General features: G+C 39.2%; 1 protein-coding gene across 1 annotated transcript in view; it reads right to left on the bottom strand.

Annotated features, from left to right (window-relative positions):
• ADARB2 (adenosine deaminase RNA specific B2 (inactive)) overlaps positions 1–14844 on the bottom strand; it is a gene marked incomplete at both ends in the record, with an annotated part of 289606 nt that overhangs the window by 93700 nt on the left and 181062 nt on the right. The window contains one exon of the mRNA XM_079538144.1: positions 5966–6052. Coding sequence (XP_079394270.1) covers positions 5966–6052 — 87 coding nt within the window. The remainder of the gene's footprint in view (positions 1–5965; positions 6053–14844) is intronic.

Raw genomic sequence — 14844 nt, 5'->3', positions numbered from 1 at the left:
TGCTCTGTTTGTCTTGGCAGTGACTTTGGCCAGCCATTTTCCACTGGGACTTCCTCACATTTTCATTCCATTCAAAATAGATTTTTATTTTTTTAAAAATTTTTTTTTTATTTTTTTAAATTTTTTATTTTGACTCAGACACGCTTTTATTTTGTTTTGTTCGTTTTAAGGAAGCAGATTTGCTTTTATATTTCAAACTTCCTCTCTCCTCTTACCCACAGGGTTTTACAGACCCAGAAATAGCACATTACGATATAGTCAGAAAGTGTGGAAAGAAAGATAGTACGTGCTTCACACTGTATTCATGGTTGAAAAGAATTTGTATTGATTATGCACCACAGAATAGGAAAGCTCAAGGGTTATTTGTATTAGTAATTTGTATAGTATCTTTTGCAGCTATTTTTTTTTCCTTTCATAGTCAGAGTACCATAAAGCATTGTCCCTTAATCACTCTCACTAACACTTGATTAACTAAACATATGGGATATAAAATAAACATTACTTGAATTTGGTCCATGAAATTCTCTAGTGCAGTGTTCAGCCACCACAGTTCTCTCTGATGTAGTGAAAAAAAATGCAGTGATTCAAGTTTAAAACTTGAAGACATCAAGCACGCAAATAGATGGACACAAAGGTGGGTGTGCGTGAAAGTGAAATGTCTGTATTTATGATCTGCTTTTGCCTAGTCACAGTGGCAGAAATCCATGCAAGTGTCCTTACAGCCACTTGGATATCTAGAGACCCTACCCTGAATGACTGGGATGTAGCTGACTTCTTCATAGACTTCAGTGCAAGCTGCAGCAGGCCAGAAGTCAACATGTCACGGAAAACAGAGGCAGCTTCAAAAAGCTTGTAAGCCTGATGGACTTGCGTGATATCTGACAGCAGCCGGACAATGTGAAATTACTTTATACTTTCAGGTATCTTTGAAATAGAAGGTCTTTGAAATGTGCCTTTTATGAGACCTCTGTGTAGTAGACATGAGATTATTTCTCTAATGGTGGCATTCTATTGTGAAAATCAGACAAAGCAGGCAAATGACACCAAACTACATAAGATAAATACTGTAAGCAGATGTAATAGAACAATCACAAGCTATTTTAGAAATGAAGAGCACTAAAAGGAAAGGGGTAAGTCAGAAGATGCACACAGCAAAGATGCAAAACTGTGGATCATTTTCAGCTCTGTTAGCTCTTATCTCCTGTAATATCTTTGCTCTTGAGTTCCCCAAACACATTCTCTACATTTGGAAGAAATGATAATCAAATATGTCTCTCCTATGATGAAAGGTAGGAGAATAATAAAATTGTAAGGCACCAGAGTTAAGAAAAAGGAGAAAGAAAAATATTACTTTTTTTTTTTTTTTTGCAACAATTTCTAGTCTATAGTGTAATATTTCTAAAAAAAATTATGAACTGTCATATCTGCTCAGTAACTTTATTCATTGATTTCTGCAGTATCACAAACAAGGGGAGACACTGCAGACTTGTACTGGCTTCAGTAATTGAATGGGAAAGAAGAAAGCAGTTAGTGAAATACATTTATTTATGCACTGTTCCTCAATTTACTGACTGTTCTTTCATGGTTTTCTTTTTTTCCTTTTGGTCATTATGCACAGTAGAGTTAACCTAGAAAGTCTGCATCATCAAGAGCTTTTCAGAACTATAATGCATCACTAATAATGACACTGACTATGTCTCTGGGTCATAAGGGCTCTGCAGAACTACCCATCCGATACTCCACGCTACATTTGAAGAGATAATATTGTTCCTGTTGAAGGTTATTCTGCTGCCTAGCCAACTTCTAGGGAGGATGGGGAAGGAGAGGTGGTAGATGACATCTTCACTCTGGCTGGCATCTTTCAGATTGAGTCACAAGGGGCAGTACATTATTGAGAAGCTGTGATATTGAAAGAAAGACTTTGCAGTTTCTATAGTGTAGCAAAATTCTTGATTCAACTGATTTCTCTGATGCAGGAAGTTATTACTGTTATGAATGTTTAGCATTCACAAGGTTGCTACCAGTGCATTTTCCACAATACAGGTAGGACTTAATTTTCATTTTCCATGTTCTGCATTTTAATATCTAGCTCCTGTTTGACCTGCTTACATGCAATATGTTTTTGCTGTTCATCTACATTACATTAACTGTGGAGGTTAAACAGACTGACCTCCGTAATTCCTGACATTCTTGAAATTAAAAATGTTTAAATCAGAAGCAATAGGTATGAACCTGTGAGCCAGAGCCTCATACCTTTGTACAAGGGCAGCTACTACGTCAAAAGCAATGTAGGGCTATTTCTTCATGCAAGCACATGACATGTTCATACACTTACTGAATTCATAATAGAGGGTTGGAGACTTTTAGGCTGGGGATTTCTAGGTCTGTATTCTTGATTTTAGAGTAGTAGACTTGTAGCTAACAGCAGGATTCACTCCTTCCTCTCTAATATGCAAGCACACATATTCCATAAAATCCCCATGAAAGAAGTCAGCATGGTAAACCTACTTAAGAGAAACCAACCCTGATCTCGTTGTTGCAGCTGTAGCTCTCCCCAACAGCCCATAAGGCTCAGGCTGCTTAAAACAATGTTGCTAGGATTTACTGGCGTGCAACAGCAATCTGTGAAGGGAAACATTACCAGTGCACAAAAGTACAGGATTTTGTTTAGTTAAACTTGGGCCTGAAAAATTTTGGAAATGCTTGCTATTGCCTTTGGCTGTTCCAGAATGAAGATACTGAACTTTGCCCTAAGTATTAACCGAAGTAACTGAAATTCATACACCTCTAGCACAGCTCTTAACAATGTGGGAAATTACTCACATGACCTGACTGAGCTTATGCTCATACTCTCACGCACTCTGTCCAAGTTAACAAATGAATATGTGCAGCCAACAATTTGGGCAGCTCTGAGCAGGAACACATGTAAGTACTTGTCTGCCCAAATCAGGACCAATGTTTAGTTTAGCTTTAAGCATGGGAGAGATTCAGATTCAGATGGAAGCAATAGATACAGTTTTCAAAATAAAACCAGGGGGTCTTATTCTCCTTTGTCTGCTGGTGTGAGATAGCTTGGGGCTTTTGTTGCTGGAAGAGTTTCTCACTGCATTTTTAGAGACATGGAGCTTGCTGTATCTCAAATGTGCCATCAAAAGCTTTGGGGCCTTATGCTGCCTGAAGAGGGATTTGACCAACAGGCTCAAAACTAAACAAGCTTCAAAACACTGAATCTTAGGCTGGGAGTCACCGCACATGAATTTTGCTGATTCTGAGATCCATATGCTGGGGACCATCATCAGCAGCATCTCTCTGCAGGCCCTGAGAAGAGGTATGTGCACCACATCTATTCATTTGGCACCGCAGCACAATGAGATCCACAGGAATCATACACTCCTGCCAGAGGCAGAGCCCAAATTTGTGAGTGTCTGTGTCAGGTGGTAGTCTGCATTGCTGTGGCATAGTGTGGATGGAACAATTCAAGATCAGGGCAGGCAGAGGTCTGTAGCATCATGAAAGGAAAGCAGGCAGTGAACAGGGCATGATTATTTACTGTTTCAATCAGTCCAAGCCCTGGAGACAGGAGATTTGAAGCAACAAAAGGGTGTACTTTTTATAACACAAAAAAATCACTGAACTGCTGCTCTTTGCTGTTGTTGAGACCAGAAGTATCAGCAGGCTCTGGAGAGGACTAGACAGGTCTGTTGGCGAACAAGAAATATGATGATTCAGGTGCAAAGTCTAGCTGAGTAAATTCCTTGCTGAGCACTAAAAAGATAAACTGAGGGGACAATCACCATTTAAGCATCCTTTTTCTCAGTGTATCACTAACAGCAAATGTTGAAGACAGAGTGCAGAGCTACATATCCTATTTCTAACCCTGTTACAATTTTTAAACCCTTAGCTGCCAAACACTAGCAATATATAGGGTGTTCCTTTTCTCTCATGGTCAGTGTAAAGACTGCACTGGAGACTGATGATAGCCTACCCAAAAATGCCATTCCAAAATTGCCTAGAGTCTTCAGTACATTTTTCCAGCATTAGTTTATGGGTCATAAACCACATTAGTACTGTCTGTATGCTAATAAACACCAGTTGAAAATGCGCTTGCAGTTAACCTGGTATGGCTCCCCTATTAAAGCAGGTCTAAAGTAATGTGAAACAGAACTTGGAATCCATTTCAGCTAGTGGGACTTTGCATACTTATTACTGATACAGCACAGTAAAGGCAGGTATGCTCTCAGAGAATGCACAGTTAGCAAAGATAGCCCAACCACTGCTCTACTTTGCTGGCATTCTCCTACGCTTTCGTTAAATTGTTAACACAAAATAAGTTTCTGTTTCTTCAGAGCAAATCACCGAAATGTCTAATTAGTACAGGAGTAGCTGCGTGCTATAGAAATTAATGGGATCTATACCATTGTACAAGAAGTGAATGTTTGATCCAAGAGAGGCCTAGGCACAGTTTTCTTGAAAACAGTGAAATTTGCTGTTTTTTCAGAAAATATCAAACCCCGTCCATGTGAGCTATTTTATAACCAGCACAGGCACGAAACAGTCTTAGCATTACAGCAGCAATAAGAAAATGGTGTTACAGTGTTTGGCTTGCACAAACTTCCTACATTACCTAAAAATAACTAAGCAGCACTTTTGGGAAACATTACGCAGGAGGTGCCTGCAGAAGCTCATCATGTGCATAATATGTTTCCAGCGTGCACTTCTCATATCTCTTCCTAAAAATGTAGCCTCCCTGGGACCAGTTCTGAAGGATTTTCAAGATTTTTTCACCTTTCCTAAGATATGCAAAAAACTGCCATTCCCTGAGCAGCAGTACAGAGTGATCCTCAGCAGCAGAAATCTGAGGGCTTTGCTCCTTCAAAAGCTATTCCACTTTGTGCTGCATCATGACCAAACCGTGGCAGATTAGCAACAGCAGGGAAAAAAAAAACAACATTCCTCCCACCCACTGCCTTTAATAGGGCAACATATCAGTGTGTGTCTGGCTGGAAAAAGAATCCATCTGGTAGGTGATACTAAGCTCAGAGAGTTGTTCACTTGCTTCAGAAAGCTTCCAACCCCTTTATTTATTTATTTGTGAATGATTCGAGTTATGTTTCAATAAGCAGGGCTGGATAACACATGATAATTGCTTCTGGATGATAAATGGAGGGCTCACTGAGGGCTGTCCAGCCCTAGCAGCACATTCCTGGGCTGGCAGGTGTTTTGAAGACCTCTCATCTCCTCCCAGCTCAGCAGTGCTTCCATCTAGCTCCACAGTCATGGTGTGAGGAATGTCAGTGCTTTTTTTTGGGTGTAAGTGCCCCAGAGCTAATTTTGTATCCACAGTGCCCTGTGGCTAATTTTGTGGTTACATCTACATAACAAACCCCATCATCCTGTCATCCCTTTCTCAAATGAATTTGGTTTCTTTTTTTTTTTTTTTTTTTTTTTTTTTTTTTTTTTTTTTTTCTTTCTTCAGGTGGATGGAGAGAAGAATCTTACAAAACCTGCAGCATTTACTTTTGCAAAAGTACTTTGTAATTGTAGAAGAATAAACTGGGGGGAAAGACATAGTACAAGCATAGTTTTGGCTTTTGTAGACTGGGTAAGCAAGCAAACAAAATAATAAATGGAAGAAGAGAGGAGGTGAGGGAAGGGCAGTAGCTCCACAGTCCTGTGACCCTGAGTATAAACATCTCTTTTTTGTAACTCTTTTCCCTTGTATCTGTGACACACCACTTACATTTCACCATCCCTACCCAGGGAAAAGTGGGAAGGTTGGCTGAGGTTAACGTCTCCCTTACTGGAGACCAGAGAATATGTCTGCACTCAGCATCAGAGATCTTTGCATTTTACATGAGGACTGGACTTAGGGCTCTTTGGAAATCTTTCTTTTCACAACTGCCCCAACACTACAGAGCTTTTATTTCTGGACTTCGTTTGCCTATTAAAAAAAGAGGCTGCTTACTTAAATTGTCTTCATCCTCCATGGTGCTTGAACCAGGACTCAGATACTTGAAGGGTGCTATAAAGGTTGACAGTATGCTTACTTTTTCTAGAAGAAAACAAAATAAAAGACATAAATTCAGCATTTCATCAATATACCCTGATCTGCTCCACACTTTTATTCAGTTGAAAACATCTTGGTAAGTCCATTTCCTTTCTGTTTTGCCCAATTCCACCAAAATCCATGGAATTGTAACACATTCATTACAGTTGGCACTGCAAATCCCAAATACAGATCTCTACTGACTTTTGCATATAATCATAGAGTCATTAAGTTGGAAAGACCATTAAGATCATAAAGTCTGATCATCAATCCATGCCTGACTGCTCTAGACCATGTCCCTTCCTGCCACATCTACCCTTCTCATAAACCTCTCCAGGGATGGTGACTCCACCACCTTCCTGGGCAGCCTGTTCCAATACTTCACCACTCTTTCTGAGAAAAATTTTTTCCTAATATCCAACTTGAATCTCCCCGGTGCAACAAAGCCATAAACTCTTGTCCAGTCACTGGTTGTCTGGGAAAACAGGCCGATCTCAACTTTTTAGGTGGTGCTTCTGGTTGTGCTTCCTAGCAATGTATCTCAAGTGCTGCCTTCCTGCAGACCAGACCCTGGCCAGGAAGGAGCCGGGGATGTGGGAGGTGTGAATAAGGGTTGGGAAAGGGGCAGGAAGGTGGGAGCTGGAGGTAGGCAGCTCTGAGAGTCAGGAATTCTGCTGAGTGAGACCATAAGCTCACCCACTCTTGTTTCCCTTGACTGACAGAGTTTGAGCCAGAGAGAATGGACACAAGAGATGGCACAAGGGACCACAATGGATTCTAATTCTTCTAGAATTTGTTGATTTTGTATTTGAAAAACTTTTTATGGTGTGACACAGGAAACTATTGTCCAAACTACAAGAATCTTGTTTGACATCCTTATTCACGTTCAATTTAACCGTATTTTTTTTTTAATCTGCATTTTTTGTTTATGCTGATGATAGTAGGTGTATTTCCCCTGTCTTGGAATATATTTATCTGCTTAAAAAGTCTTAGTGAGGGGAAGAGGATTTAATTTTTTTTAATTTAAGAATGTCTTCTGTCAAGTCACCCAGGACAAATTATTTGCATTGGAAACTTTCTTTGTCATTGAGAAAGTATTTCTTTGAATTTCATTGAATTACGTTTTGTCTAATATGTTCTTTTCTCAGGCAGCCACTGATCTGGAAGGCTTTCTGGCTGAAGAGCTCTTAAACATTTTCTATTTCAGCAATACATCCGTTAGTTTTTCAGCTTGGTTATTCCTACATTTGCAATTAATCCTTGCTCTTGTTAAAGACTGTTATCAGAATCCATCAAAAAATTACTGCAGATGTTTGCCCTTAGCTAGGAAATATTACAACTCTACTCTATTATGAGAAAGCACAGAAAAAACTGACTGTTCTTTGTTAAGTAAATACAATAAGCAGAATACAAGATTGCCTGAAGAAAACCTTTTTCTGTCCAGAAACCTTTCAGCCCAGACTAATATATAATTAGAGCACAAATTAGCCTCCTTGAATTGCAATTTCATTAAGAGATTGTAATGATGTCACGAACCGAAAGAATGAAGCTATTTATGAATGCTTTAGCCAAAAGATTTTCCTAAGTGAATACTTTGACACTTTTTGCTAAGGCTTTGCTCCTTGAGAAATGCAATATCTCTGTAAGATGCTGTCTCTGTGCATGTTAGACTGTTGAGTTGTGATCAGGATTAAGGCTGTTATTCTCTCCATAACTTCTTAACCAGTTTCTGTCATTGAAATGAGAAGAACTTATGTAATCTTTGATAAGAAGAACACTTCAGATAAACTTAGGACCAGAGCAGTCCCTAACTTCAGCATCAGCAGTGACTGTTTGTCTTGGATATCAAAATGCAATGAACTGAAGTGTACTCCTCCTGTGCCTGACTGCTTGTGGATGTCAGACATTGACTCTCAAGACACTGGATGGCACACACGAACTTAAAGCTCCTCCACTGAGAAAATACTCTCATTTCTCACAGATAGATGATCCATTAAGCAATGAGAACAGGAGTTTCTTAATGAGGTTGCTAATATCTACCAAAATCAATCAAAAAGTAAAACTGTAAAATTTTATCATAGAATCATAGAATGGCTTGTGTTGGAAGAGGCCTTTATGATCGTCTGCCTCCAACTGTGGAGCTGCCATGTGCATGGTTGCCACCCACAAGATCAGGCTTCCCGAGGCTCCACACAGCCTGGCCTCCAGCACCTCTAGAGATGGGGCATCCGCTACTTCTCTGGGCAGCCTCTTCCAGGGCATCACCACCCTCTAGCAAAAACATCTAATCTAAATATCCCCTCTTTCAGTTTAAAACTGTTTTGTACCATACCATTATTGGATATCTTTCACCAGCCATGAAGTAGACCAGTTTTACAGTATGACTATAAACCCTATCAAATTATTTTCCTTTCTGTTCTGGGGGGCCTTTTAGCCACCTTAAGCTTTTGTTGTTTTTGCTTAGCACCTGTCCCCAAAGACTTTGTTTGTGCCTTCACTTTCTGTGGCAGAGATCTCAGATAGCAAAATTTACTGCGCTCCTAGAGCAGCAATGGATGGGTTCACATCAACCAAACTCAGGCAGGCTCTAATAACAAGATATCTTTCAATCAATACAGACAATAAAAATTAGAAATTAATATTTCAATCCATTGGTTGAACAATGGAAGATTTATTGTGGGTCTGGAAGGAGGAGGAGGAGGAGGAGAAAAACCTCAGTATGCACACAGCAAAGGTGAATTATGGAGCCTGTGGAGGTGGGGAAGATAGAAGACAGGATAATTAGAAGTAGGTGTTTACAGGGAATCAATCTGGCTAGATATATACCACAATGATGGTGTACTTCCATCTTTTGCATGTTATTGCCTATTACCATATATGCACTACAGAACACTGCTTTAGCTTTACTGTCATTGGTGAAATTTGGTGTTATCTTTGTTTAACATTTTAGAACAATATTAACTGAATTGTGTATTCACCCTTTACACAAGTTTGTATATATTTTAAAGTGCATCACTATTAGTCTTTGCCAATTGGATGAAATATTATGAATAAAATTAAAGGATATCTTTCTTTGGACACAAAAGTGTCACACAGTTCCTCAGATAAATACCTTTAAATTAAGACTTCTTTTTTTTTTCTTATTTTCCTCCTATGATTTTTTTTTTTTTTTTTCCCAAAAGGAAGCAAAACAAAATGTAAAGGCCCAAATTTAAAGGCCCAAATTTCAAGCTGTAATTTTTACTTATAACTGTAAACATTCTTTGTATTTGTCAAAGGAAGTTTTTCAAAGGTCAGGAGAGAGGTAAACAAGACATTTCAAACACTCTTTTCTCCAGAAAAGCAGAATATATAAGTCTACGTTTATGAGAAGCTATACAAGGAGACATTACTGATTGCATTATAATTGTACCAAGAGCCTCCAATGGCAAGAAAGAGCCATTTCCTGAAGGCCTACAAAGGCACAAATAATTCTGTATTTACAATGGAAATTGAGAGACAAAAAGCAGGTAGTATTGGGATTTATTTCTAGCCATGCTGGAATGCTAACACAGGACAGTAATGCCATATTTTGTAGCATATTCATGATAAAAACATCCTTGCAAATGATGCCAACTGGAACTCAAAATCAAAATCACCATTACTCCATATGAGAAGCCCATTATAGGAAGAAACATCATTCTCCACTGTTTTGGGACAGAAAAGGATGTGAATTCAAGCTTCTTCAGTATGTATGTTCCAACACTGGTAAATACTTACTTAAAAAATTAAAATAAACACAGTTTTGACAGTAGCTATGTCATGTAATCATATAAACAAATTAAAACATCAGCCAATATTTTTTGGACAAGAGAAAACAATTTCATCTGAATGGCTCAGCAAAGATTGGCATACAAAGCAGCCAAGTTTCCACTAAAATCTGCTCTTACTGTAAAGCAGCTCCTACCCTGTGGTTGCAGTTAGAAGGCTGGTCATAGGTTCTCTAAATACACATTTGTTGTACAGACAAGAATACACAAATACAGCCATAAACAGCTTTTGTGTCCTTCATACCTATCAGCATTTAAAGTGCATCAGACAATACAACTTGATCATCACACATACTGAGGTTCTTTCACTCTCAATCACATGAATAAAAGCAATGGGAATGGCAGGAGTTCAACACTTTTAAAAATCAGTCCGTATACATGTTGGACAAATTGTTTGGCTTTAAGAAGAGCAGACCGACTGGGGTCATAACAGCAGTCTTCCAAGTCATAAAAAGCTGCTTCACAGAAGAATGGAATGGACTGCATTCCATGTGCGTTAACACAACTAGAAGTAATGGACTTAAATTGCACCAAGGAGAATTCACTTTAGACATTAAAAACCTTTGTAACAGCAAGGACAGTGCAGCAGTGGAATAGGCAGTCTAGTGGGGATGTTGAGGAGCTGTTATTGCAGAAGGGCTAAAGGAAAATGGTTGGCACCTGCTGGGTGTTGTCCTTGGGCTGATATCATCTTTACAGTCTCTCCTATCCCTTTGGTCCCCAATGGAAAGACTTGTCCTGGCTTTTTCAAAAAGCAAGTTTTAGTTCAAATTTGGAAAAGTGAGTGGTATGTGTTAATATTAGCTAATCACTGAGCAGAAGTATGTGGCATGCTCTTTTGCTTGGCAGCTAATGAGCACTATTAATAATTGTGTTTTAAAATGCAACTTCTGAACACGAGAAGGATTTGACAGATGGCTAGCAGTTGTTTGCCAGATCAGTGTTAGCAATGTTTTGTGAATTAGTTTAATTCTCATATTTTAATTGATTACCATAAGCTTCTTTATTTGTCAGAGGTTTCTTTAATAGAGTTATTCTAAAAACACAATGTGGATATTATAAACCAGTCCTAAATAATTCATTTGGTTTTTATGGAGTATGAAATTACCAAGGACAGGTCAAGGGTCAACTCTGATGTAATAATGCAGAACTTATTGGAAAAAGCTCATTTGATTTCTCTAAAGTGGCATCTGCAGCTATTCAAACAGTTGCATTTTTACAGACACGTTAGCCTTGTTTTATTTTGAAAGGAGAGAAATAGGGAGGGAAGAGAGCCTGCACATCAGGAGATGATTTTCTGCCTTCTTGATATCCTAGGCAGTTGGGCTGACGGTGATTGACAGCAAATGGGATTTCTTTACAGAGAAGAAGAATGTGATAAATTTTGTGGGAAAAATAACGACATCTTTAAGCCACAGCACTTACTGAGAGAGGCTCACAGCCTCCTAAATTATGGCTTGTACAGCCACCATGCTGCATCATTTAGTTTAAGCAGCCAGTTTCCAGATAGGGATTTACTTTCTTGATGTCAAAACCAACCTGTACAGATGAATTTGAGAAACAGCCATCCAGACAGGAATTACTGAGTGTGAAGAGCTGTAACATCATTGCCCAAGTACTTTTGGCTGAACAGACAAGTGGGAAGGCTCTTTGTGATGCAAATGACCACAATGGTGCCAGAGTGACTGGGATGACCATCTCAGTCCATCTCCTCTATTTGTGGTGAAATTTTAAATGTAGATGCTTTACATACTTTCAAGTGGTTCATGTTTCTGAACAGACATGGCAGCAAACTTGGCATGGTAGTGTCAACTTTGGCATGGTTGTGTCAGTTTTGGCATGACAGTGTGCCAGGAGTTCGTTATGGGTGCAGGAGTTCATTTTGGTGCCTTACATTGCACCAGACAAATTCAAGCCTGCATTTATCTGCAAGAGGCTCGTAGCACGTGCCAATGCCTCCTTGGTTTGCTTTTTGTTCTTATTCCTACAGAAGGAGGATTGCAGGTGAGGTCTTGCTGGCATCACGGGCTCTTGATAGCCATCAGGTAAAACAGCTGGAGCACTGCATCCAACTGAGCAGCCCAAGGGTAAAAAAAAAAAAAAGAAGAAAAGCCTGTGTACTGAAGGATAGAAATGGGTTAAATAGTGTGGGACTGTTCCCATCTGCAGCTATACTGCTTGGGGTCCCTGAGAGTCTGGCCTCTGAGGTGGACAGTTACTAACGATTTACTTTTTATAACTAGTTTTCAATCCAAGGCATTTGTTGTGATATCCCATAGTAGCCCACATGGGAACAGGAAGGAAAGCTTTTCTTCAAGGCAGCAGAGGAATGTGCTGAGAGAAAAATCTTCTGGCTGAATGGGATTTTTGTCTGGAACATTTTTCTTAAAACAGGAAGGCAAGGAAATATTCAAATTAAGTCTAATTTTTTAAAAGAAAAAAGAGGTATTAAACATTATGCCTTTTGTTTTCTGCTTTTCATCAGAGAACTGAAATGAAGACATGAGAAACCAGAACACTTCCCTTCCCTTCCCTTCCCTTCCCTTCCCTTCCCTTCCCTTCCCTTCCCTTCCCTTCCCTTTTTTCCTGCCTGAAAATCAAAGAGAAGGGAAAAACAGGGAACATTGGGATAGTCAGTGTTTCAGGGTAAGGCTGGTGGCTGCAGGAGGCTGGTTGCTTTTTGAGTTAAAAGAGAGAGGTGTGAACCCAGAGCCATGGAGGCTTCCTCTGAAGTGGAGCAACAAGCTGCTTGGTATGATACACACTCACACACAGAAAACACCTGCACCTGTGCTTCCCCTGGAGGCCAATCATGACCTGCCAAGAGCAAGGATCTGCCCTAAATAGATTTACTTCCTGCCTTCATTATTAATTTATCTAGTTCTTGGAGCAGGATATATATCTCTGCTCTATCAATATTCAAAATGGGATCCTCATTCAATACAAGAGCTCTGAAACACCAGTATGTTAAATGATATCAATGTAGGGCATTACAATATTTCGTGGAACACCAATTGTGAAGCATCTGGGCTCAGAGTGTTGGTAACAGAACAAATCCTCCTATCTCCACGCTTCCTATTCTAACTGCTTGTTGACCTAGCATTTCTATCCTTGAAAAGCTTTGGGGGAAGCTATGAGAGATTATTTGCTGGTGATGACTCAGCCCCTAACACAGTTCATGTCCCATGCTCTGGCCACTCAGTTCCACACATTCCAGCAGTGCCTCTGCATACGGCCTTTCTCACTTATTCTGAGGTCAAAATAATTTCTGTCTATCACTTTGGAAGCAGAAAGTCATCAACAAATCTGGAACTGTGATTTGTATGGATCCATAGAATACAGCTTGTGATATATATTATATATTATATAATGGATTATATATTATATATATTACCTGTGCGACCTGGTGTAGGGAACCTGCTTTGGCAGGGGGGTTGGACTCGATGATCTCTGGAGGTCCCTTGCAACCCCTACAATTCTATGATTCTATGATTCTATGATTCTATATAGAATCTGTGCTCTGGCACATGTTTAATTGATCACAGTATGGGCCTTAGCCAGTATTTGCAGCATTTAGGGCATTATTTCTTTGCACAGTAGCTTGTCTTGCAGCTCTCTGTCCTGCTTTCTCAGGATGAAAATGATAGGCTTTAGGTGCAGTTTCACCACATAAATGTAAATAAGCATTTGAGCAGACAAATCTCAGTGACTACACTTCAGCATTCCTTAACAGCCTACTCCCAATTCCTTTACAGTGGAAGACCATTTACAGAATGAAACACTTTGTGTGGTGATATATTAGTTTCTTATTACTTCTTGTAAAGAGCACAGTAAGTAAAAACACGAGGTGGTTGATGGATTTTATATAAGAAAGGCAGTGTGTACGTGTGTTGTTCTCTATTAGATTCCCCAAAAGACAATCTGAAATCTCATTCAGCCTTGTAAAGTTAGATCTAAAATTGTTTAATTTTGTTTCAGGAGTGTTCTCCTCTCTTGATGCCTTGCTTGAGGATACACAGAGATAAAAACTCTTGAGTTATTATCAGTTTAGGTGAATCTCCGTCTGTGTGTGGAGCGTGCTATATTAAGTATTTTCTAAGCAATCTGACTGTGTCTTGAAGATGGCAGTTTAAAATCACATCTTCCCAAGTTTCTTACGCCGTCTGAACATCCATTTTGGAAATACTTTTATTTTGCCCTCCATAAGCTGCAACAGGCTTTTTCCCCACATTTTTTCTTGGATGTCATCACTTTAGAAAACAGGAGAAGCGCAAGAGATGACTGTATAAAGCCACCAATGCTCAGCTCTTTGTGCCGATGTCCTGCAATGGACAGCATAAAAATGCCCATTGGATTTATTAGACACATAATAAAACTGCATAATTGACATTACCTATGACTATGTGATTGTATGCCAGCTGCATATCAAATAGTATTAACAAAAAGCAAAAGTACTTTTTCAGTCATGTGGGAAACTAATTTGGCTGGAATTAAAATGAGTGGGATAATTTCTCTAATTTCTTATGTCTACATACAAGTATTCATTACTTAAGGACTCATGGCTAAACTTGGATAGAAAACTATATGAAGTGCAGTTTGGCTTATGGGATGTTTATTCATCAGTAATTTAAATACTTCTGTCTCTTCTACATCTGCAATAACACATGTTTAATGTGAATTCTGCTCTGATTTATCCTTTATAATATGAGGTAGTCTTCTGTCAATCAATATGTTAGCGGGCAGAAAATTAACGGTACTGCTATTAGAATTTAGAGATGCTATTACTGAGAAATGTGCACATACTGGGAGCCAACAATTCTTTCCAGGTACTATAGGAGGACTGAACTTTACAGAGGTTTCTCAGGCAAGATGTTACGGATAAAAGTCATGTCTGCTAATTGAGCCAGTTATTTAAGCATTTAAAAACTTAAATTCCCATTTGATCCTGTGGGAGCTGAGACAGATAGAAAGAGTAGGGGGCTGCCCCAG

The sequence above is a fragment of the Tetrao urogallus genome, assembly GCF_951394365.1.
Source record: "Tetrao urogallus genome assembly, chromosome: 7".
In the NCBI taxonomy this organism is placed as follows: domain Eukaryota; kingdom Metazoa; phylum Chordata; class Aves; order Galliformes; family Phasianidae; genus Tetrao; species Tetrao urogallus.
Note: the sequence above shows the minus strand (reverse complement) of the source record. Positions and strands in the feature narration are given on the sequence as shown.